Source organism: Cyprinus carpio, chromosome B1, assembly GCF_018340385.1.
Source record: "Cyprinus carpio isolate SPL01 chromosome B1, ASM1834038v1, whole genome shotgun sequence".
NCBI classification, from domain to species: Eukaryota; Metazoa; Chordata; class Actinopteri; order Cypriniformes; family Cyprinidae; genus Cyprinus; species Cyprinus carpio.
In genome coordinates, this window is record NC_056597.1 from 2,662,252 (window position 1) to 2,684,950 (window position 22,699).

The window sequence follows — 22,699 nt, forward strand, 5'->3', positions numbered from 1 at the left end:
TGATCTGTATTTACTGCTACAATATTTATTGACTCACATGGAGTAACTTTATGATGACTTTATGAACTTTATGAAGTGTCACCGTTTAGGTGGAATGGACTTAAAATGAAAAGATAAATCTCTCAGATTTCATTAAAACTATCTGTCATTTGTGTTTTGAAAATAAAATAATGTGACCCTGGACCACAAAACCAGTCTTAAGTGTCAGTTTTTCAAAATAGAGATTTCTATTTTTCTATTAGGATCAGACAATATTTGGCTGAGATACAACTATTTGAAAATCTGGAATCTGAAGGTGCAAAAAAATCAAAATACTGAGAAAATCGATTTTTGAAGTTGTCCAAATGAATTCTTAGCAATGCATATTACTAATCAAAAATTAAGTTTTACAAAATATTTTCATGGAACATGATCTTTACTTAATATCCATATGATTTTTGGCATAAAAGAAAAGTTGATAATTTTGACCCATACAATGTTTTTTTGGCTATTGTTAAAAATATACCCCAGTGACTTAAGACTGGTTTTGTGGTCCAGGGTCACAAATGTCTTTGCAATTACATGAAGGTGAGTAAATGATGACAATAATATTCTTAACACATTGCATGTTTTTTTTTTTTATTTTATGCTTTTGATTGCTTATTATATTGTTTGTTTTTCTTTTTTAAATGTATGTTTTATTTTGTTGAATAATCTGTGTAGGTATGTAAGGATTCGCTCAACTCACGATGCGATCATAGACTGTATAAAAACCTGGACATAGTGGCGTGACGTCACCCGTAGATTTTCAGAGAACGTTTTTGAAGCTCAAAGTGGGTGGAGCCGGCCGTTGCCATCTTGGCAGCATGTTACCACGCGTCACTCCCGGGTAATTGAAAATGGGCAAAAAGGCGGGAGCTGGTTGCTGAAACCACGCCAACCTAGCTCGACAGTGGTGACAGCAGCAGCAATTCACCTGTCACTCAAGTGGTCATGCCCTTAATTATGTAGAACTTTGAGGCTTAATCTAATTTAAATGGATGAGTTATAAAAAAAATTCACCCCCCTCACAGTTATCATGAAGGGCAAAATTAGCTATATAGACCAAAACCACTTTTTCTGCAAGACTGTAAACATATTGTTTTTCTGCTGTAAAGTTGGGCATTTAAACATGGGGAGTCTATGTGACTGACTCCCTTTTGGAGCCAGCCTCTAGTGGCCAGTCGATGAATTGCAGTTTTAGTCACTTCCATGTAGGTTTCACGAGAGAGACCAGAAGGTTGCCTCTTGGATGCGATACAAATCACGACACTGATTTCATAATACAATTTTCTCATTATTTTTTTAACAAAATGATACAAATTATAAAAGAAAAGGTTTCCTTTTATTATGTTTCAGACAAAATGCTGCACATTTCGTTGTGACAAATCACATAATAATAATACAGCAGAATTAATAAAATAAAAGATATCTCTTCATATAAACAAACTAAGGTTTTGCTTGTGCTCTTACCATTTAAAATTAGAGGTAGCCACTGCATTTTAATCATAATCCAAACAAAGACGCTGCATTCATGCTGCATGATCAGTTTATGATTTAAATTAGATTGAATAATTTCAAAATTCAAAGCAAAAACAGAATGGTCTGACTTTAGTTTTGTGAAATTTTACTACATAAAACATCGGCACAAAACAAAAAGAGCAGATGAGCTGCATGAAAATGCAAATTCACTCTCTGACAGCAGGTGGCGCTTATGGAACAGCAGCAATATAGTGTTTCCTTTGGTTTTTCTACTGTAAACAAAAAAGAGCTGTGCTCATAAACACTACTTTATACAGAGGCAAGATAAAAAGAAAATACCATCACAATTCCTTTAACATCTCAACTGATTTGAATCGTCAGATATTTTTATTGATTTTCAGTTGGCATGACATGCAACATTGAGTCTGTGTAGCATTTTCTTTTACCTGTATAATTTCTTGATAGTATTTGAGAGTGAGGGCATGTCACACAACCTTTCCTTTTTGGAATCTGCCTAATTTTGATGCTTCTATTAAGTCACAGGTGATTTGTGACCCTGGAATTGTGATGCTATCAGAACAAAAACTGTAACAATTTTGGTTTAATTTTGACAAGACAGTTGAGAGCTGCTGTCATAAAGGACTGTTTGATATGTTTTTGTGTCTGTGTACAGTATGTGTGTGACTGCTTAACCAAATTTTGGGGACAATTTGTACCTAAAAGTGGGCTAAATCTGACAGAACAAAATAAAGTAATTTTTTATCTTGAAACTGCAGAAAGTTTTCTGTTAGGGTTAGGATGTGGTTATTGTATTTATAACTAGCTGTTTATAAAAACACAGTGGACGTCTTTGGAATGTCCCCATTTAAATAGCTAAGTAAACATCTGTCTGTTGGCAGACATGTAGGGGGAAGTTATTGATGAGTCATTTGTATTTTACTGAATGTTGTGTCTAAAAGCACAAATGGATCTGATCTTTCTTTGATTTGGTGTAATAAAACTCTCCACCATGGTGTCTGACTGCTCTGGAGATGTGGGTGTGGTTAGGCAAATATTTGTGTTTGACAGACCGCGGTGGCTGACTGTTTATTGAAGTTTATGTCTGATGGACAGAACTGGAAAAAGAGCAACACGCCAACTATGAATAATCTTTTGGAGCAAGTGTACAGACTGCAGTGCTATGTGTTTAACATGCGTGCATTATTGACTTTCTGTGATTGTGGATGGTATCCTTCACTGGTCAATACGTTTTTAGACACACTAAAGCTAGCATGCTTTCACAGACGCAGCCTTTATCAGTGTGACCCGAGGACACATACGCACACACACTCACGCCAGGTCTTTCACTCTCGCTCTAGAAACGCATGACCGAGGGCCATGTTTTAAGAGGAAGATGGAGAGAGCGGAGAAGAGAAAAGTAAAAGAGCAGCTGAAGTGAGCACCAATTTGCCTTCCAGCTTTTGAGGGGTTTTTAAGATGCTCAGCTTTCAGTCCATATAAGACATAGAGGAATGACCTCTTAAACCACTAACACACAAAAACTTTCAATGTCATCCCCATTGGCATTACTTTAATGCCATCCTGAGGTGAGCATTTGGATGAATGAAGCAGACAGGCCATTTTAAGGAAAATCTATATCCAATAAAACTATATTCAAGGGAATGAATTTTAAGCAAATTACATGATTTGAGAAGTCATATACAACACAGAGAAAACTGTCGCTTTCACCAGAAGATTGCGTTGTGATATTTTGTTAAAAATTGAAAGGCCAGAAATATTTTTTCAAAATGAAACATATGTGGATAACTCATTTACGGTAAGAGCTATAACACACATGTACAAAATAGATATGCGTAATATTCTTTTGCGAAAAATAAAATTCATTATATGTTGGAAAACTCTACATGCAAGTCATTTTATGATATTACTGGAATAATGTTAATTTATGTCATTTTTTGTTGTTATTAGATACTATTTCTTATATATAGTGGAAAATTGAAAATATTGAAAGTTGGACTTGTATTGCTACATTCTCTCTCTCTCTCTCTCTTTTTTCTCTTTGTTTTCTCTCTCTCTCTCTTTCTCTCTCTCTCTCTCTGTGGGTGTGATCTATTAAGATAGTCAGACAAGGGTTGACAGATACACAAAGGCTTCTGCAGTTCTATTGTGGTGGCAGCCTCACCATACAGTACGATCATTGTGTATGGCCTGCGGGTGGACTGTGTGTGCGTGTTTGTGTGTGTTTGTGTGTGTGTGTGTGTGTGTGTGTGTGTGTGTGTGTGTGTGTGTGTGTGTGTGTGTGTGTGTGTGTGTTTGTGATCATGGGACTTACACACTGCTCTGTGATGAATTACTCAGAGTGGGCAGATTATGGCAGTATGACATTGATACATTGAGACATCTAGTGAGATTTTATTGCATTCAAAATGTGTGTGTGTGTGTGTGTGTGTGCAAGCGGGTGGGTATATAAGGATTTTTGAGGATGTAGAGTCACTTGTTATCACAAGGGGGAATATATATATACACACACACAAGTACACACTGTGTTTTAAAACAGATGTTTTGTAACTTCCAGTTCTCATGTATATAAACAAACACAAACATCCATTTGTTTTAACATTTGTTTCTGCAAAAATGAAAAAAGTGTTGGTATCTGAACAGGTTCATGTGGAGGAAAAAACAGTGTTTGTGTCTATGTGTGTGTTTGCTTATATAGATTCGTTATTGGCCACATGCAACTATGTGTGAATGTTTGTGTGTTTTGGTTGGAGTATATATTGAATTCCTGTCTTTGTGCATTCTTGCTGTCATGGAAACATGTTTTCGGGGAGTATGGTGGTCCATAGGAATCAAATGAGGCGTGAATAATTTATCTCTTAATGACTCCTTTCACATCAATAGCATTGACTCTAATAAACCTCCTGCCATGACTGAAGTGTGTGTGTGTGTGTGTTCCTCCATGTGGCACTAATGAAAGCAAACACACTTACATGTTAGTTTTCATGGTTTTAAATTTAAATGTTGTGAAGTCAGGGGATTTTCCATGGAAGCGAGTTAGTGAGTGTTTGTGTGAGTGTGTATTTATGCATGTGTTTGCACTAGCACAATTACATTCCTCTTTTGAAACTGTATGAATTATGGAGTGGAACATTATAATTCAAAGACATTTAAACTGTTACACTTGCGTGGTTTATGGTAATTTAATCCCACAGTCTACAGGTTTCTCTTTTGGAGTTTGTTATGTAAGTGATAATGTACATCCAGCCATTGTTATCGCAGAATTACCCCCTACAGAGTGATCAGGACCCCGACACGAAGCAGAGGGGTTTTGTATCACCCTGAAGGGGGTTATTCTGCCATAACAACCGGCTGGGTGTACATTATCCCGGTTATTACATGGATACTTGCCACATAAGTAAATATTTAGACACAAAATATTGATTTCAGTTGAAATATTTAAACGTAAAGCTTCCGTAAACACAGCAGTTGCGAGCAACGGCAAGTTCAAACTAGACGGACAATTAAGGGAAACGGTGCAAACAACATTTTACCACATAAATAATTACGGCGATAAAAGATCTAAGACAAAAATGTATTAAAATCTTACCCGTTTATTAGTTATCTTATAATCCATTACAGTGTACAAAACAATCGTAGTAAAATGGCAGCAGCTGGGTTTGTATGAAACACAATACCAGGATGACATAATTAAATAATTGTACAATTTTTTTTTATATTTTATTAGCAAAACAAATGCAAAGCTTCCACCAAGAAAAAACTGTTTCTAATTAGAGTACAGAGCTGACTTCTGTTACACGGATGAGCCTGTGTTATTAGTTTTTACCGGTTGTTGTCGAGGGATAACATACCTCGAAATGTCGTGACTGACCAATCAGAATCAAGCCCCACCACAGGGCGTGTAATTGTATAATTTAAGATGTGTGACTTGGTTTTTTGGTGTGTGTTTTTATATTATGATTTATGTTTTTTGTTAACAGTGCCAGCATTTACCATGTTTGTTTGGTAAATGTTCCATAGAAATACCGTTTTATTTTTTTATTAAGTATCAAGGTATTATATAAATTATGCTATTCTATGGCATAAACATCCTGGTAAATAAATATGGTAATCAATCAGTACGATGGTATATAGCAAATAAGCATATTACTTTTAATTAACATTTTAATGTATGTTTGTCTTGGCCTTAATACAGACATACGTAACCTCCTGCATGTTTGTGCGAGCATCTGAAATTGCAATAAGAAAATCCCATGACAAGAATTTCAACCACAAAGCAGGCAGGAAAAATGAGCATCACTGAGAGAAAGTGTATTTCAAAAATATAAAACACTGCAAAGTGTACTAAAGTCATTGAATACTTTCAAATGAGGCAGTAAATCAGTGTCTTTACGATCCCCCGAAGTGTGTATATGCGGTTTCGACATAAGGAATACTGCGCGGGACTACAACAGGACTCTTCTGCAATGCTTTATGGCTTGGTCAGGCGTTAACAGAACCTTCCATTAGCCTTCAAACAAAATCTCCCTTCAACCATGATTATTTGTTCCTGATGAATTCGTATGAGAGTGGAACTATGGGAAAGGTCACACAGAGAGAGGGAGATGATAATGTTGACTGTGTTTCATATGTAATGTAATCAGATATGTAAAGCTGACATCTTAACAGCTGCTCTGGGCCGAGTTTTATTGATTGGTTCATGGTGGTTAAGCCGAGGGAAACTTCTAGTAAGGCTGATTCGCAACCTGCTATTACAAATGTGAGGCACACACGTACTCGTGCAAACGCACACACAAACTGCGGTGATCGTTAAGCAGTAAATTACAGAAGGAAATCCTCGACGGCTGTATGTAATTCCCACTGGCAGATTGAGTGTGACTGGAAAACCACACCATCTCCCTCTTACTCTACTTCTGTTCACTTTGAGATTTTCAATCTATATTTTGTAATTGTAGATTACAGAGAAGCTGAATTTGGACTCATCAACTAACTCGTCGTGTGTTTGAGAAACTGAAGCTTAAAGCTCCAAAATCAACAGCTCTGACAGACACATCCTTAAAGTGACCCATTGAAGAAATGCGGGCTTAACTCTCTCTCTCTCTCTCTGTGTGTGTGTGTGTGTGTGTGTGTGTGTGTGTGTGTGTGTGTGTGTGTGTGTGGTGTGTGTGTGTGTGTGTGCTCTCTCTCTCTCTCTGTGTGTGTGTGTGTGTGTGTGTGTGTGTGTGCGTTTGAGTGAGTGAGTGTGGAAAGGACAGATGGACTCAAGCAGCTGTGTGTGTAGCCATTGGTTATGACTAAAGTTTGCGGGTGTGTGAAAGACAACATTGAGGCCTCGTCTGTATTTGAACAGGAATATTTCAGTTTGACTCACCCACACACACACACACATATACTGTCTGCTGGAATCTACGGCAAATAGCTACGAGACTCAAAACATCTTGAAAAGATTTAGGGAGAGAGGGGAAATAGAGTTACTATCTCCTGTCTTTCATCTTTGAGTGTTTCTTTGTCTCAATTGTTTCGATCTGTGTGTCTTTAAGAGAGAGAAAGAGCAACAGATAGACCGACAGAGACAGAAAGAAAACGAGTCAGAGAGAATGGCACACAGGGAGACACAGACAGAGAGAAAACAAGTGGTTGTGGGAAAGTTGGTGGTTGTCTGTGTGCACCCACACTGGCACAATTAAATCTGCTCTCTCACATAAACACACAGACTGAAGTCTCTCTGACTTTTTGACCCTGAACTCAGTGTAAGGCTGGATGCACAATCTTTTCATGATTATTCAACATAAATTTTTTTCTTTTCTTTTAGGAGTGTGTTGTCAGATTAGTTTCTCCTCAATGACTTACGAGTATGAGAGTGTTAAGCGCAAAAAAATATAGTATTACATTGCTAGATATAAATTTAGATAATTTAATTAATCATTTTATTATACGTACATGCCTTGATTATTTTGCAATAGACTTTTTAATCTGCTTTGCTATAATAGCTGTTTCCATCCAAGATAGTATTTTTAATATGATTTTATTTAATTGGTTTTTGATTAGATTGTAAAAAAAAAAGAATAAAGCAGCATTTGTATTCCATCTGTTTAAGAACCCAAAATGAAAGAAAAAGTTCTGCAGAGTAATAGCAGCCATTCATTTTGATGATCACTTTGGCAATTCAGAAATACCAGATGCAACATCTTTTCTTCTGTGAAGGAATTATGTTTAAGTAAAGGGACTTCAGAAGTGACTTTGTTGATGCTCCTAGAATATTATGCTCCTATATTCTAGAATATTATGTTCTTTGTTTACACTTTTAAGGGTATCTGATTTTTCATCTCATTGAAATCCCACTGATATTGCCCAGCCCTAACTTATGTCTCTTTTTTCCCAGGAAACAATGAATCTAGCTACAATCACTGATTCCATGTATCCATTGTCGTTTTGTTTTCAAAATCATTATATTTATTTGGTTTGGTTTTGATTTTTTTACTTTTAGTGCAGTCTTTATTTTTTTGACTAGAACTTAAACAGTTTATATGACTGGTGAATTCCAAACTCACCAATATTTCAGTCTGCATTTCTGTGTGTCTGTGTGTGAGAAGGAGGGCAGTCTGTGCCCTAAGAGCCAGGCTTACAAGACGAGTGCTGAATGCCTCCAGTTCATAAACACCTCACTAATGAGCCTCTCAGGGGAAAGCAAATGATCAGCGCTCATTTCTTCACAGATCCCTCTAACATCTGCTAATATGTGTGTGTGTGCGCATGACATTTTCATGGATGACAGGTGGTCTCCCCAACACCACTGGATGTTAAAGAGAGAGAGAAAGTGTGAACCACACATTCACGCTCAGAGAGTACTAATCCATTTCCAGTGTTTTTATCAATGTGTCTCAGCTGTCAGTGGAGCCAGTCTACCAAATAGTTGTTGAATAGAGTTGGAGAATAGGATATTGCACTCAAAAATGAATGCAGTCCATTTTTAGAGGGACAAAGTTTAAGTGGACTAAGTCTGGAGTCTGGAGAAGTCTGGAGAAGAATGTTGTTTTCATCAGCAGATCCATTATGACATTTTCATGAAACATTATGAGGTCAAGCCAACAAAATAAAAAATAAAAAAGACAAAAAACAAACAACGAAACATGCATGTTCAAAATAAGATCAATATTGTACATTTGCAAAATAGATAGAGTGAATTTTCCTTCCAACTTTAAATTTTACATAATATTTTCTCAAAATTCAGTTTGAAAATTGGAACTGGCACAAGAAAACTGCAAAAAGCATCAGAAGGAGCATCAGCCAATTTCAATAAATCAAAACTGCCAAAAATCTGGCGATTAATCAATGCTCTTTATGTGCATATAACTAGAGTAAACCTGATAAGGAATAATTTAAAAAAAAAAACAGAATGTGAAGGAAGAAAGAAAAGTACAAGACTTGAAAAATAGTGTACAAATGCAGAATTAATCAACTTGCAGTCATACCGAGCAGACACTCATTGGCAGTGAGAGTCTATTTCACCCTGGCTCAAATTTAAAATCTTTACACACGCCGTCTGAGTGAAATAACTGTTTCCGATGCTGTCCAAGCAAATCCAAACACTTCCAGCTCTGATGTTTGTGTGCTTATCGTGTCATTTGGTGAGATAGTGTTTCTGGTTCCTCATACTGGCGGTAATGTAACGTTTGCTATCAAAGGCTCAAGGATGTGATAGCATCTCCGTCTGTCTGTTCTCCCTCTCACTTTCCACTCATTCCAACCTATCAGGTTTTCCCTCTCTTTACTTCCTTCTTTTCCTCTCTATCTTTGTTGAGCGCTATGTGGTAAAATAGTCTCATTTTTGTAGAATTTCTAGGTTTATTCCACCACAGACTTATTAGGATAAAAACAAAATTTCGTTTTAGTAAAGTGTTGTTTTGCTTAACCACAGTGCAATGGAAAAAAGGGCAAGCATCCATTTAAAACAGTAACTTTAAGACCAAGCAGAGTGCTTTGCCAATCGGTTACTTAAAGTCTCGAGGCCCAGGACAAAATGTTAATCGGTGGGCCCCCTTTTCCAATAAGAAGGCTATAGCATAGTGCACTTTAGTGGGCCCCCCTCGTCACAGGGCTCGGAACATTCTTGGTTTCCCATCCCCCGACGACGGCCCTGTTGGGGAGTGGACGGAACTTAATAATGGATGGAGCAAATCAGTTACGAATACAGGGCAAAAGTCACACTGCATTATGAAAATTCATCAGCCAAATATATAATATGTTTTATAATGTTTCCACCCACCAGCTTTGATACTGAATAAAAATATATAGTAAATCACTGACAGGATTTTATTGAATTACACTTCTGTCATTTTTAATAATTTAATAGTATTTTAATTAATATTTAAAAAATTTATTAAATATTAGTATATTTCTGAGCCATTGCCATCTGTATTACCTTTACAAGGTTAATAGACATAAGTAAACCTAAACAAAAACGTTTAGTGTAATATGTTGGCGTCTGTCCATGGTTGTCCATGCTGGTAAGATTGTACTGCCCCCTAGTGGATGAAGATTAAATCTATCACTGCGGTTACATGCAGGCAATTGTGTGTGTGTGTGTGTGTGTGTGTGTGTGTGTGTGTGTGTGTGTGTGTGTGTGTGTGTGTGTGAGTGAATATTTTTGATATTATAAATACCTGTCTGTCTCCCTGGCATTTTCATTTAAATCCTGCTGCTCTGTGATTGGTGCTGTCATGTGCCACTCATGAAAATGACAATGGCATCTCGATGAATAGAGCTCTCAACAGACAGACAATCTATCTCTGTCTGGCCTAACTTTGCCGCACACACACACACACACACACACACACACACACACACACACAGAGAGAGAGCTGATCTCTTACGGTCAGTGTCTAGTTTTTGGAGACTGATTGTCTGTCTCTTATTATGATTGACGGGTAAGGAATTTGACTGACAGATCTGGCTAGCTAAACCGGCTATTCATGATCTGTAAGGGTCCCATGCTGTGTGTGTATGTGTGTGCGGGTGTACGTCTATAAATGAGAGGGTTGTCTTTGAGAGTCTGCTTTGCGTGAGGGAAGACACTTCATTAAAGTCACCCCCTGCGGAGACGCACACACAGGAACCCGCACACATGCACACTCCAAGGGTGAAAAGGTCAACCTTTGGGAACTGCTGAATGGTGATTCGATCACGTGACCGGGACTTAAAATCTGATCATGTGAGCCCTGAATAAAAAATCTAGCATTTTGGTAGTGGCTATTCATTGAGAGCAAGTTAATTGATGTTAATTAGTACAGGTGGTCTCTTCATAGCTCTTAATTATATTCATTCACACTGTATGATAACAGATAGAAAGAGACACATTGATTAGATTAGATTATTTTAACTTCTCTCAGTGTTTTATGGTTTGATATGGGTTTTTTTCCCCACAGTAGGAGAAAAGAAAGAGTGAAAGTGACAGCAAGTGAAGGACAGAGAGTGGGATGAAAGCAGGGATTAAGCTTCTGTTAGTTTTTTTCATTTATTGAAAAGAGAAAGAGCAAGTGAAGCACTTCCTCTAAAGGTGCTCAGGGGTCATCATTCTCTTTTTCTCTCTTTTATTCTCTTATTCTTTTTCTGCTCTTGATGCTCTCCTGGGTGTTCCATTCTTTGCTGCCACTGAAGTTGTATATATGTGTGTGTGTGTGTGTGTGTGTGTGTCCCTAGTTGTCTAGCCCACCTCCCACCATGTCTTTGTGCGTGTGTGTGGTGCTTCATTCGATGTTAGTCACCCTGTTGAACTGGGAACAGGTTTTTTTAATTATTTGATTTGATTTAAATAGTTTGTCTGTCCCTGAATTCGTCTTGCTGTCATATGGGTGACAGCTGGAATGTTTGTGCTGTAATCCAGAAGTACGTTTGATCTCATAAATGTGTGCACAAATCGGTGTCGGTGTCCTGTACAGGCACAGATGAAACTGATTAAAGACAATTCCCATTCAGCTCACGCTCAGGTCATGCCAGGATGACATTTTTAAAGAGCGCTGAAGACTTACCCAGGCTGTTTAAATGTCTGCTCTGATGCCTAAAGAACCTGGGGCTTCAGTTAGAAATGTTTGTTTAGTCTCATCATAACTGTGTGCATTAGAGTTTGGTGTGCATATTTGTTGAGTTTCTTCTTTCGGTAACACTTTATTTTGATGGTTCTTTTTAAGCATTCTGTTGACAATAAGTAACTTTGCACCTACATGTCAACTAACTCTCATTAGTGTATTAGTAGACAGTCTGCATAAACTCTTTATTGTGATGATCTCCCAACAGACATTCTACTGACTATAAATAACTTTGCAAGTACATGTCAACTTATTCTAACTCTAACCCTACCAGTCAGCTAATACTCTACTAACACTCTAATGAGAGAAATATTACTTACAGTCAACAGAATGTGTTGAAGGGACCATCAAAATAAAGTGAAACCCTTCTTTCAGCTGTTATATACAGTATTTTGATATATTCAGCTGATAAACGTTGCTTTTGTAAATAAACTTTTAATAATTTAATAATAATAAAGTGTGTGGGATTGCATCTTTTTAGCTGTTATATTTGAAAAAGGTGATATTTCATTCTGTTCTAATTTTGTTCTTGTTTTCCTTCCTGCTTTCTCGTTCTTCTTTATTTTTTCCCCACTGACAGTGTCTGCGGATGTCAATGAGTGTTGAATACTATGTGCGATTGTGTTCTTTTTGTGTCTTATTTGAACACAAGGCTATTAGATATGTGTAGATTTCACACTGGTGAAGTGATTAATTATATCATCCCTTTATTTTTCTCCAGAACACTGTCCTCTCTTTGTCTTATTTTTCATATTGACCATTTATCTAAAGCTGCAAGGGGGCTTGATTTTTGTGGTTCTAGACCCATTTCAGGGTTCATAAAGCATTTATTTTGTCACATGGTGAAATAATCAGTCTTTGCCTCTTGTGTCAGACAGGCATTTTGTCATTATTTTCTCACCCTCTGTCACTCTAAAGCTGCATGACTTTCGTTCATGTGGAACACAAAAAAGACATTTTGAAAAAGTTCCACATCACTCTTTTCCATACAGTTACAATGAATGGGGATTGGAGCTTCGAGTTTAAAAAATAATAATACAAAAGCACCATAAAAGTATCCAAAAAAATGACCCACATCTTTTACAGGGGACCTTATATTTATATTGTTATATTAACAATCTTCATTAAAATACAAAAACAGCTGATATAAAATTGTACAACATTCAACTGACATCATATTTTATATTTATTTATATATATTTATTTATTATTGATTTGCATTACAACAGAATTACTAGAGATATATATTAGATACAAAGGGGCCTTTGATTAACAAAGGGGGGTCTTACAGTCAAAAAGGCTGAGAAACACTGAATGGATCCATTGAATTGATTTAATCAGTCTGATTTATCAAATTAAATTACATATTGCTTCGGCAGCCTTTGCTTTTATTGTACATTCGTACAGAATTATACGCTCCGCTTTAAAGAGATCTACATATTAGTATATATCTTTATAACTGCTTATGATTGTTAATGTTCTTTCTCTTTATTTACCAGTGACCTGAGTGAAAATCAAATCCAGGGGATTCCCAGAAAAGCATTCAGAGGAGCTACTGAGATCAAAAACCTGTGAGTCTTCTGTATCTTTGTGTGAAATAGAGAGAATAAGAGAGCTTTGAATTAATGAATGTGTGCTTAATGAGATGCCCAGGCAAACTGACCATCTCTCTCACACACACACACACGCACACACACACACATAGGAGGAGTGGGCAGTGCAGGTAGACAATAGTGGAGGAGAGCACAGCAGACAGACAGAAGAAAGGCTGGAAAGTGAAGAACAGTGATGAGGGGAGAAAGAGAGAAAGACTGACAACAAAATAAGTGAGAGAAAAAAAAAACAGATTGAAGGACAGGAGAAGGAAGGATGTATGTGTGTGTGTGTGTGTGTGTATATGTGTTTTTTGTTTTTATCAGTAAGGATCAGTAGTGTTTATGAGAGTGTATTACTCTATTACCATAATCATTGAACACCAAGCAGAAGAACCGACATCATCATCTTCAAACATTTTCTCTCTGTTTTTTCTCTCTCAGGCAGCTGGACTATAATCAGATTTCCTGCATTGAAGACGGAGCGTTCAGAGCTCTGCGGGACCTAGAAGTACTGTAAGTGCACTGCATGTGTGTGTGAATTTGTGTGATTGTGTTCTGTTGAATTAAAGCCACTGCAGAGATCTTATTAGGTACCACGGTTTTATTAGACTTGGGTCAAAGCTGGGCCACACTGGTTTTGGGTCTGTTCCAAAAACTTTGTTTGATTTTTAGATTGAAATTGAGATTAGAAAATCGTATATTCATGTAAAATTGGTATGGATTTCTCTGTAGGTGACATGCTGTGTTTAGCTGTCAGATCATTCCTGCTGAGGTGTTGAATGATTGTATAAAATGCATATCTGCTTTTAAAAGTTGGATTAGTGGAATAATCCTGTTAGAGAGAATGGAATCAAGACAGATAAATGGGATTGTGTCAGATTATTTTACTAGGATTATTTTGATGCTTTGTGACAAATGGACAGAAAAGAATTTATGTGCTGTATTAAATATCAGATGTGCATCTATAACGTGGTTCCCTGCACATAACCCCATACATGCATGAAGGCATATTGATATACTGAAAAAAAATTCAGTTCTATAGGTTTATGTATGAAATATTGTAATAGGAAAACATTAAAAGGATAATTCACCCAAAATTCTGTTATCATTTACTCACTCTCAAACTATACCAAAGCATTTTTTCATACAGAACACAAAAGGAGTTATTTAGCAGAATGTCTAAGATCATCTTTTTTATACAATGAAAGTATATGGGAACCAGGGGCAGCTGTGTGGTAACCATTCGCTTTCCATTAGTGAAATATTCCTCATTATTGCTCTAAAAAGATCTATGAACTGATTATCTTTCTCTGTCTTTGTTTCACAGCACACTGAACAACAACAATATCTCTCGTTTGTCAGTGGCCAGTTTTAACCACATGCCCAAGCTTAGGACATTGTGAGTATCACACACACACACACACACACACATACACACACACACACACACACACACACACATTGTGAGTATCACACACACACACACACACACACATACACACACACACACACACACACACACACTGCATTAAACCAGTTCTTCAGACTGTCGTTGGCATGTTATCCAGCACTTATCATGCTGGCCCTTAATAAGTGTGATTATGAGGTAATAGGGTGTAATAACCACATTAATATGTATGTTTCATTAGCATACATATTGTAGATTGGAGTCCTTTGTGTGTGATCATGATTTAATCCCATTTACGTGATGAGCTAAAGTAGGTAATTGCTATATCGGTATTCTGGTCCTTGTTAGCTAAACATCAGCAGTAGATGATGGAAAGAAAACCAGTGAATGCCAAGATGGGAAGGACCATTAAGATCATGAAACCTACACTTATACTGTGGTTACCATACAGTATTGTTGTAACTAAAACTAAAGGTATTAAAAATAATTTTTGCTGATTGAAATAAAGCTGAAATAAAATAAAATATAAATAATAGATAAAAAGCTTACAAAAGCACATAACAAAATTACTAAAACTGGATATATTAAAGTAAAAGATTGTTCAAAATATTAATATTTATTATGATAGTATATGAATAATACTAAAACAAAATTGTTACGATAGTTACCCATTTATTTCCATGCTCATATGTAGGAGTTCAATAGGGGTATTTTTACAAAAAGTTAAATGTAAACGTTAAATGTAAAACAAAAAATAAACATCCCAAATTGTATATTATCCAGTTGTATAAACATATTAAAAATCATGTAGCAATTCAGTGACAAGGTGATGTAGAAGGTATATTGATCACCTTCTGTTTCTATTTCAGCAAGTTGATAATATAACATGAGAGCATTGTAAAACTTGGTTTGAATGTTCTGCTGCATTTCAGTGGACTACAGTGATTTCCGTCGTTCTCATTCTTCACCCAACCTATACAAAAGCCTTTCCAAGGCCAGTTGGGAAGGAAATAATTGTGGAGAGAGATAAAACAAGATCAGTCCATTTCAGTGCTTTCTAGCTCTGTTCAACATGAAGTTGGTCACAAGTCACTGTGATGATTTCTGCCATGACAATATACCCCACAAAATAACCTCTATCCTCTATCTCTCTGAACACATGTTCTACTGTCATGTCATGTTGGAAGAGATCATTGGCTTGTTACTTCAGATTTTAAAAGCCAGTTACAACTAAATAAGCTTTATATTTAGTTTTAACATTATTCTTGTTTAAGGGAAGGACTCCTAAAACTGCTGACCACAAAGAAACACCAGAGTCAACAGAGAAATCATTGTGTGTGTTTGCTTGTTGAGTGCAAGTAAATGTCAGTAATTAATGAACAGGAAATTGTCAGATGCAAAGTTGATAATACTCTCTCACACACATGGACACAGGTTTTTGTCGATATACCAGCTTAGACTGCCATTGGACCTTCAAATGACTCTTTCTCTCTGACTCTCCATCTCTCTAGTCGTCTGCACTCAAATAGTCTGCTATGTGATTGCCATGTGGCCTGGCTCTCTGATTGGCTGAGACAGAGGCCCCGCCTTGGCCTCTACACACAGTGTATGGCTCCGCCCTCTCTGAGGGGCCACAACATTGCTGAGGTTCAGAAGAAAGAGTTTATGTGTACAGGTAAGTTTGTGTGTGTTTTATTTGTATGGTTTGTTTACAGGAGATAAGAGCTTGTGAGTATAAAGAGAATAAATACATGGATTTGCTGTTTTGTGTTGTCAAAGCTTTCATATTCTGTCCATTTTTTGGCTGTTCTCTTTCTTTGCTCATGCTTTCAAGACTTCAGTGAAGGCAAGTTATCTGTTCTGAAATAACATGGGCAAAATGTTTTTTTGTTTGTTTGTTTTTTTTTTGTTTTTTTTTTATTTTTTTGTTTTGTTGAGTTATGAAGTTTTTTGTTTTTTGATTTTTTGTTTTTTTTTTTTTTTTGTTGTTTTATATTTTTTTAAACTTAAAATTCCTTTGTGTAGCACATCCCCCTGAATCCCTGTTATCTCTCTGTATGTGTGTTTTAGGGCCCCAGTCACACTCGTCCTGTAGTGTGCTGCAGTGTCCTGAGCTGTGCACCTGCAGTAATAACATAGTGGACTGCCGGGGGAAAGGACTGACTGAAATACCCACCAACCTGCCAGAAACCATCACTGAAATGTGAGTGAGGAGCAGACACACAACACATCACACACACCCAAACATTTATTTATCTATTTTATCTAAATTTTATCTATTTTATCTTTATATATTTGTCTAAATGGGGACATTACATTGACCTTTATTGGTTTTAATACAACTAGTTATAAATGTAACTTTAACAGTTTTTTTTTTTTTAATATTATTTTTTGTATTTTATTATTATTATTATTTTATTTTGGATAATTTTGTCAGATTTAGCTCGTTTCTGAGTACAAATCTGTCCCTAAAATATGGATGCATAGGTAAACACACACATTCCCATATGCTTCTATTGCTCATAGATTGTACTAAATATTAATTACTCACATTACTCACATTAATTACTTTTATATTATTTAGTGAAAATATTTGATCTGTTTCTGAATCATTTTCCATTTGAGAGTATCCATAAAGGAATAGTTAGTTAGAAATGCAAACACACTCATGTACACAGAGCTGTCACCTACAAGACTATGTTTATACAGTATGCCTCGTATTTGGTTGAGTGTAATGGTGGATTTGTTTGGCACCAGTCCGATGTCTGCCTCCTTTTTGACAGATGTAGCTTCCACATTCCACAAACACACATACACACAGTCAGGGTTGTATCTGTATCAAGTATTTTAACTACGGAGGCCATGCTGAAGTCATGCGCATTAATGCAGTGTGGAAATGGATTTATTTTATCAATGGCATCTCTTCTGTGGGCCAGCGCTCTGCCAACGGGGCCTGGATTGAGACGCCACATCTTTTTTAAACTGTTGTGCCTCTCACTGCCAGGGTCATTGTCGATCTTTTTTCTTCCCTTCTTTCTCTGTCTGTCATCCCTTCGTTTTTCTTCCTCTGAAAGCCGCATGCAGGGCTTTGGCAGATGAGTCAGATTATCTCATTTGGCTCTGGCTGAATGAAATGTGTGTATGTGTGTGTTCGTCCACCTATGTGGGAGCCCGATTTTCATGCTCTGTCAACTTTGGAGAGCTTATCTGATTTATGACATATTTACTGTCAAAGAGAAGAACAGCTATCTAGAGAGAGACAGCAAGAAGGCGAGCCGTTATAAATAAGCATTGCTATATGTTGAATGCTGGAATACTGAATGAATAATATATTTATGATTCTTATTACATGACTTGGCAGGTAGGAAAATTACAGCTGATGTTGATTTATCTTTTATTCCACTAATACAACATCAACCTTTTATCACATTTGTGTGAAAATGTGAATATTAAATCAGCTTGCGTGAATATTTTACAGTTAAAATACTTTGTTTTCAGGGTTTTGTTTCGATTTGTGTGTGCATGTGTATTTGTTCAAAAGTACACTCAAAACATCAGTTTTGGTTTGCAACTGAAGAAATTCAGTTGTTAGTCAATACATGGAAACCTGTTAAAAAGTGATTTTGAGAAAAAGTTTGAAATAAGGAATAAAGTAACATTTGCAATTGTGAGATATAATCACATTTGTGAGATACAAAGTCAGAATCATAAGAAATGACATCACAACTATGAACTATAATATGTCAGTAGTGACAGTAATGAGAAAAAAATGATGATAATCTCTTTATTATTATAATTTATTTATTATTTTATTTTATTCTGTGTGGGTAACAGGCTTCATTATTTAATTATTACTAAAGTGAAAGTATGTGATAAGAGGGAGGTTACTAAGATAAAGTGAGACGCCCCCATTAGGTGACCCACTCCATGTATATTAAATCCTATAGCAGCCTTATCATTTGACTGACTTAATGTAAAATACAACAGTTTTCTACTAATATAACTGATACTAATATTACTGTTTATATATAATATAACTTTTCCTAAGCAAAAAAAAAAAAAAAAAAAACCCAAGTGCGCTTTTAAGGCAATGTTGAAATTTCAGTGTTTTCATAATTAAATTTTTCATGGAACACAGATGTTGGATTTGTTCTTAGTCTGACCAAATCACACAAGCCCACACTCATCCAGACACTGCCTCAGACTGGAACTACAGCAAACAGACACAGCTGCTACACTGTGATTAAAGTCATCCCAGAAATATTGACATTAATCTTACATTTGTGCCTGTCACATTGATTTCCCCCCTCTTTTGTCTTGGTACCCCTCTTATTGTATTAAATTTCTGTATTACAAAAACAGACTCTAAACCCAGAATTAATGTCCAAGATGTAGCATTCCAAATCAGTCATCGCTCATCTCCCATCATACTTTTCCAATAACTCCTCAATACTGCTGTCAGTGCCCGTCATTTTCCAGTTAGCCTCACCTGGATTATTCCCTCTTCCACGTTCCCTCCATTTGTTGATCTGGTTTATTCTCTCTGTTCACAGCCGACTGGAGCAGAACTCCATCAAGATTATTCCACCAGGAGCATTTTCACCTTACAAACGGCTGCGGAGAATGTGAGTGTGTATCCATGTGAGCACACATACATACATAATCATGCAAACACCCTTATTCCTCATCTTTATCTAATTTTCTTTTTTTTTAGAGATTTGAGTAATAATCAAATAACTGAATTGGCTTCAGACTCCTTTCAAGGTCTCCGATCTTTGAATTCTCTGTAAGTATATATATATATGTACATATGTATATTTGTGTGTGTGCGTGAGAAGAGAATGTAAGAGTTATATTAAGCTTCCATCATTCTTTCAATTTTTGATGATCTGACTCATTCAAGCTTTTAGAGAACAGAGCAGATAAACCCCTGTAGAGTCTGAGTCAACGTAACCTCCATTCAAACATACAGGACATTTTCATTTCAATAGATTACAAAAAAGTGTGAGTGACGGGACATACAGCCAAGAATGGTGATCCATACTCAGAATTCGTGCTCTGCATTTAACCCAACCAAAGTGCACACACACACACTGTGAACACACACCCAGAGCAGTGGGCAGCCATTTATGCTGTGGCGCCCGGGGAGCAGTTGGGGGTTCAGTGCCTTGCTCAAGGGAACCTCAGTCATGCTATTGCCAGCCCAAGACTCGAACCCACAACCTTAGGGTTAGGAGTCAAACACTCTAACCATTAGGCCACGATTAACAGATTTAAAGAACCCTCCAGTAATTGTTCTATCTTTAAATAAGTTGTATAAATAATGTATGGAAAATGTATGTATTTTACAAGGTGGCAGTTTTGTATGAATTCATACGATGTGACTTGTTTAAGAAAAAGTATGCAAGTAAACGTGGTAATTGCAAGACAAATGACAAATTTATACTGTATATGGCTAAACCCTTAGAATATGAAACACACTAATATGAGCTCTCACTCAAATACATTAAGCTATTTGTTTTGGCCTGGCATTTTTAGTGTGCAAGTTTTAGGGGGATGGGATGTATATGTCTTTCTTGCTTGGTCTCTGTATTTTTTTTGGTTAACTTTACTGACCGGGTTCCAATGAGCCAGAACTTAGTGGGCGGAACAGTTCTCCCTCTCTCTGTCATTCCCTTCGGACCAGCCTCTTAGGAACACCAGCCAGCCATTTAAAATCTCTCCTCCTGAAAAAATAAAATTTCAAGCCAGAAGAGTGATCCAGTGTGAAACATAAGCGAACACACACATGCAAGTCCTTACATGACATCACAGTAATGAAATACTTCAAATGCAGGCACAGACAGATTATCATTTTTTTTAGATGCTGATTTTGGGGGGAAGTCTACCTGTTAACAGAACTGTGTACTACAAACTGAGAAGTAGCTTAAAGAATGATCTAATTAGTCAAAATACTGAATGTATAAACATACAAAAGTACAATATGAAACACAGACACTCCAAATTTTGAAGCTTTCTGTAAAGTTTCTGACATATGTAGGATATCAGCATATAGCCAAGGCCACAATGACATTATTCATTCTAAAATAAAAATGCCAAGAAATGTTTAGCCCTCCGTGGCTCTTTCAGATTAATCCTGAATTTGCCAGTATTCATCACCCATTTTTATGACAACATCAGTTTGTGTAGGGTTACAGACCATTGAATATGAGATGTAATTGATATGTTATATTCATCATAAGAAGATTATTGCGTATATGTTTTATATGATTTGTGGTGGTGCATCTTGTGCTCTGTTTGAGGAACCACTTCTGATTAATGGTTGTGTGTGTGGGTGGGTAATGAACATCTTTAATCTTTGCTTTTATTTAATGTTCCCTTGTGTTTCTGCCTTTCAGAGTTTTATATGGGAATAAAATCACTGAACTTCCCAAAGGCCTTTTTGATGGACTATTCTCATTGCAGCTACTGTGAGTAATGCACATTCTATGAATTTATGCTTGAAAATGCTATGAAGGAAGGGCATTTATTTCTCTCTGAGTGTGGGTGGGTCAGGTTTTGCCAAGTCTGAGGACCAGCCATTGGAAAATGGTTTAATAAACATACTAAATAATGACTTAGTTAAAATCTAATAATGCCAAATGGTTTGTGTGAAGGGAATTTCATTAGCTCAAGATACCAACATTTTAGTAGTTGATATCAATGCCAGTAATTCTCAATATCAGCTTAAATACCACAGCAAAAAATGAATATGCTATTAAACACCATATTGTGAAACTTTACCACTATTTCTCAGTAAGTCAGCATTGCTTCAATTTAACAGTCAGTAATAAAGTAGGAAAGAGTGGTATTTTTTCTCTTTTTATTGTCAATATAGTCATTTAAATGAGTGTTAATGACATACTTGACAGAGACAAGTACGTTAGGCTGCATTTATAGTCTACTATTTTGAGTCAAATCTTATATCTAACCAAAAGTGTTTACATAAATATCCTACCAAGACATGAACTTTTCATTTTAATATCCAGTTAGTACTGCAGTTGTGGTACGGGTACTTTTTACAAACCTAGCTCAGTGTAAAAACAATAGGTGCTCACATCATGATAGAAAAAGACAAATGTGTGAGTGTGTGTGTGTGTTTGCAGCTTGAGGATAGGACCATAAGCCTGACACATTTCCCTGATGACAGACAGCACAACTGGACATTAATGCACACACATACCACATACTTCCGCTGTATGTGTGTATGTGTGAATGGGAGGCGTATGTTTAGGAAATACTTGTTAATCCAAGTATTTATAGGGTTTTACCAAGACCATAGCACACACACATAGACCACAGCATTTGGAGCTACTACAAAAGATTACAAAGTTGAATGCGCTCAGACCGTGTTGAAAGTGAATATAGAAAGATTGTACTTCCTCTCACTCTTGAATTATTCAGAAATAACTAACATGCGAAACACACATTTGTGTATGCTCACAAATATAAAAGTTTAGTGCCAATAACTCACATCGCACACAGTTTTATTGCTTTGCAAGAGATGCAGAACATATAAATCCTGTTTATACGAAAGCTGCTTTTTTAAAATAAAGCTTCTGTTTATTCACAACTTTGTTCTCCTATAAGGCACTGTAAATGATTCTGGAGACCGCATGGATTTTTTTTTCTAAGTCTCGCTCATTCGTTTGTCTAGAAATGTTAATCTATTTGCATATGGCATTAATACTTTCCCAATTTACAACTCATGTTTAGATTTTCCTGTTTGCCTGAGAGATCTGTGTAAAATGTCACATGTGAATGTTTATCCCAACAGGTTGCTAAATGCGAACAAGATCAATTGTTTGCGCGTAGATTCTTTCCAAGACCTGCAGAATCTGAATCTTCTGTCACTTTATGACAACAAACTCCAAACCATCGCAAAGGGAACCTTCTCTTCTCTCCGAGCCATCCAAACACTGTGAGTTACACTGAGTAACATTTGTTACCCCATAAACCCTTTTGGCTTCAGTATAATGACATCTCAAAGAGTTTCATCTCTTTATAATGTCATGTATACTTTTTTTTTTTTTTGCTGCATTTAGACATTATTA

General features: G+C 36.5%; 1 protein-coding gene across 10 annotated transcripts in view; it reads left to right on the top strand.

Annotated features, from left to right (window-relative positions):
• LOC109054879 (slit homolog 2 protein-like) overlaps window positions 1-22,699 on the top strand; it is a 73,604-nt gene that overhangs the window by 30,606 nt on the left and 20,299 nt on the right. For 6 of the 10 annotated variants that reach the window (XM_042716237.1, XM_042716227.1, XM_042716230.1 and 3 more), the window contains 10 exons: window positions 13,103-13,174; window positions 13,640-13,711; window positions 14,526-14,597; window positions 16,118-16,281; window positions 16,441-16,452; window positions 16,677-16,809; window positions 19,160-19,231; window positions 19,321-19,392; window positions 21,005-21,076; window positions 22,423-22,566. In XM_042716237.1, the coding sequence (XP_042572171.1) occupies window positions 13,103-13,174; window positions 13,640-13,711; window positions 14,526-14,597; window positions 16,118-16,281; window positions 16,441-16,452; window positions 16,677-16,809; window positions 19,160-19,231; window positions 19,321-19,392; window positions 21,005-21,076; window positions 22,423-22,566 (885 nt within the window). The remainder of the gene's footprint in view (window positions 1-13,102; window positions 13,175-13,639; window positions 13,712-14,525; window positions 14,598-16,117; window positions 16,282-16,440; window positions 16,453-16,676; window positions 16,810-19,159; window positions 19,232-19,320; window positions 19,393-21,004; window positions 21,077-22,422; window positions 22,567-22,699) is intronic. The other 4 variants (XM_042716228.1, XM_042716232.1, XM_042716231.1 and 1 more) reach the window with 1 other exon arrangement.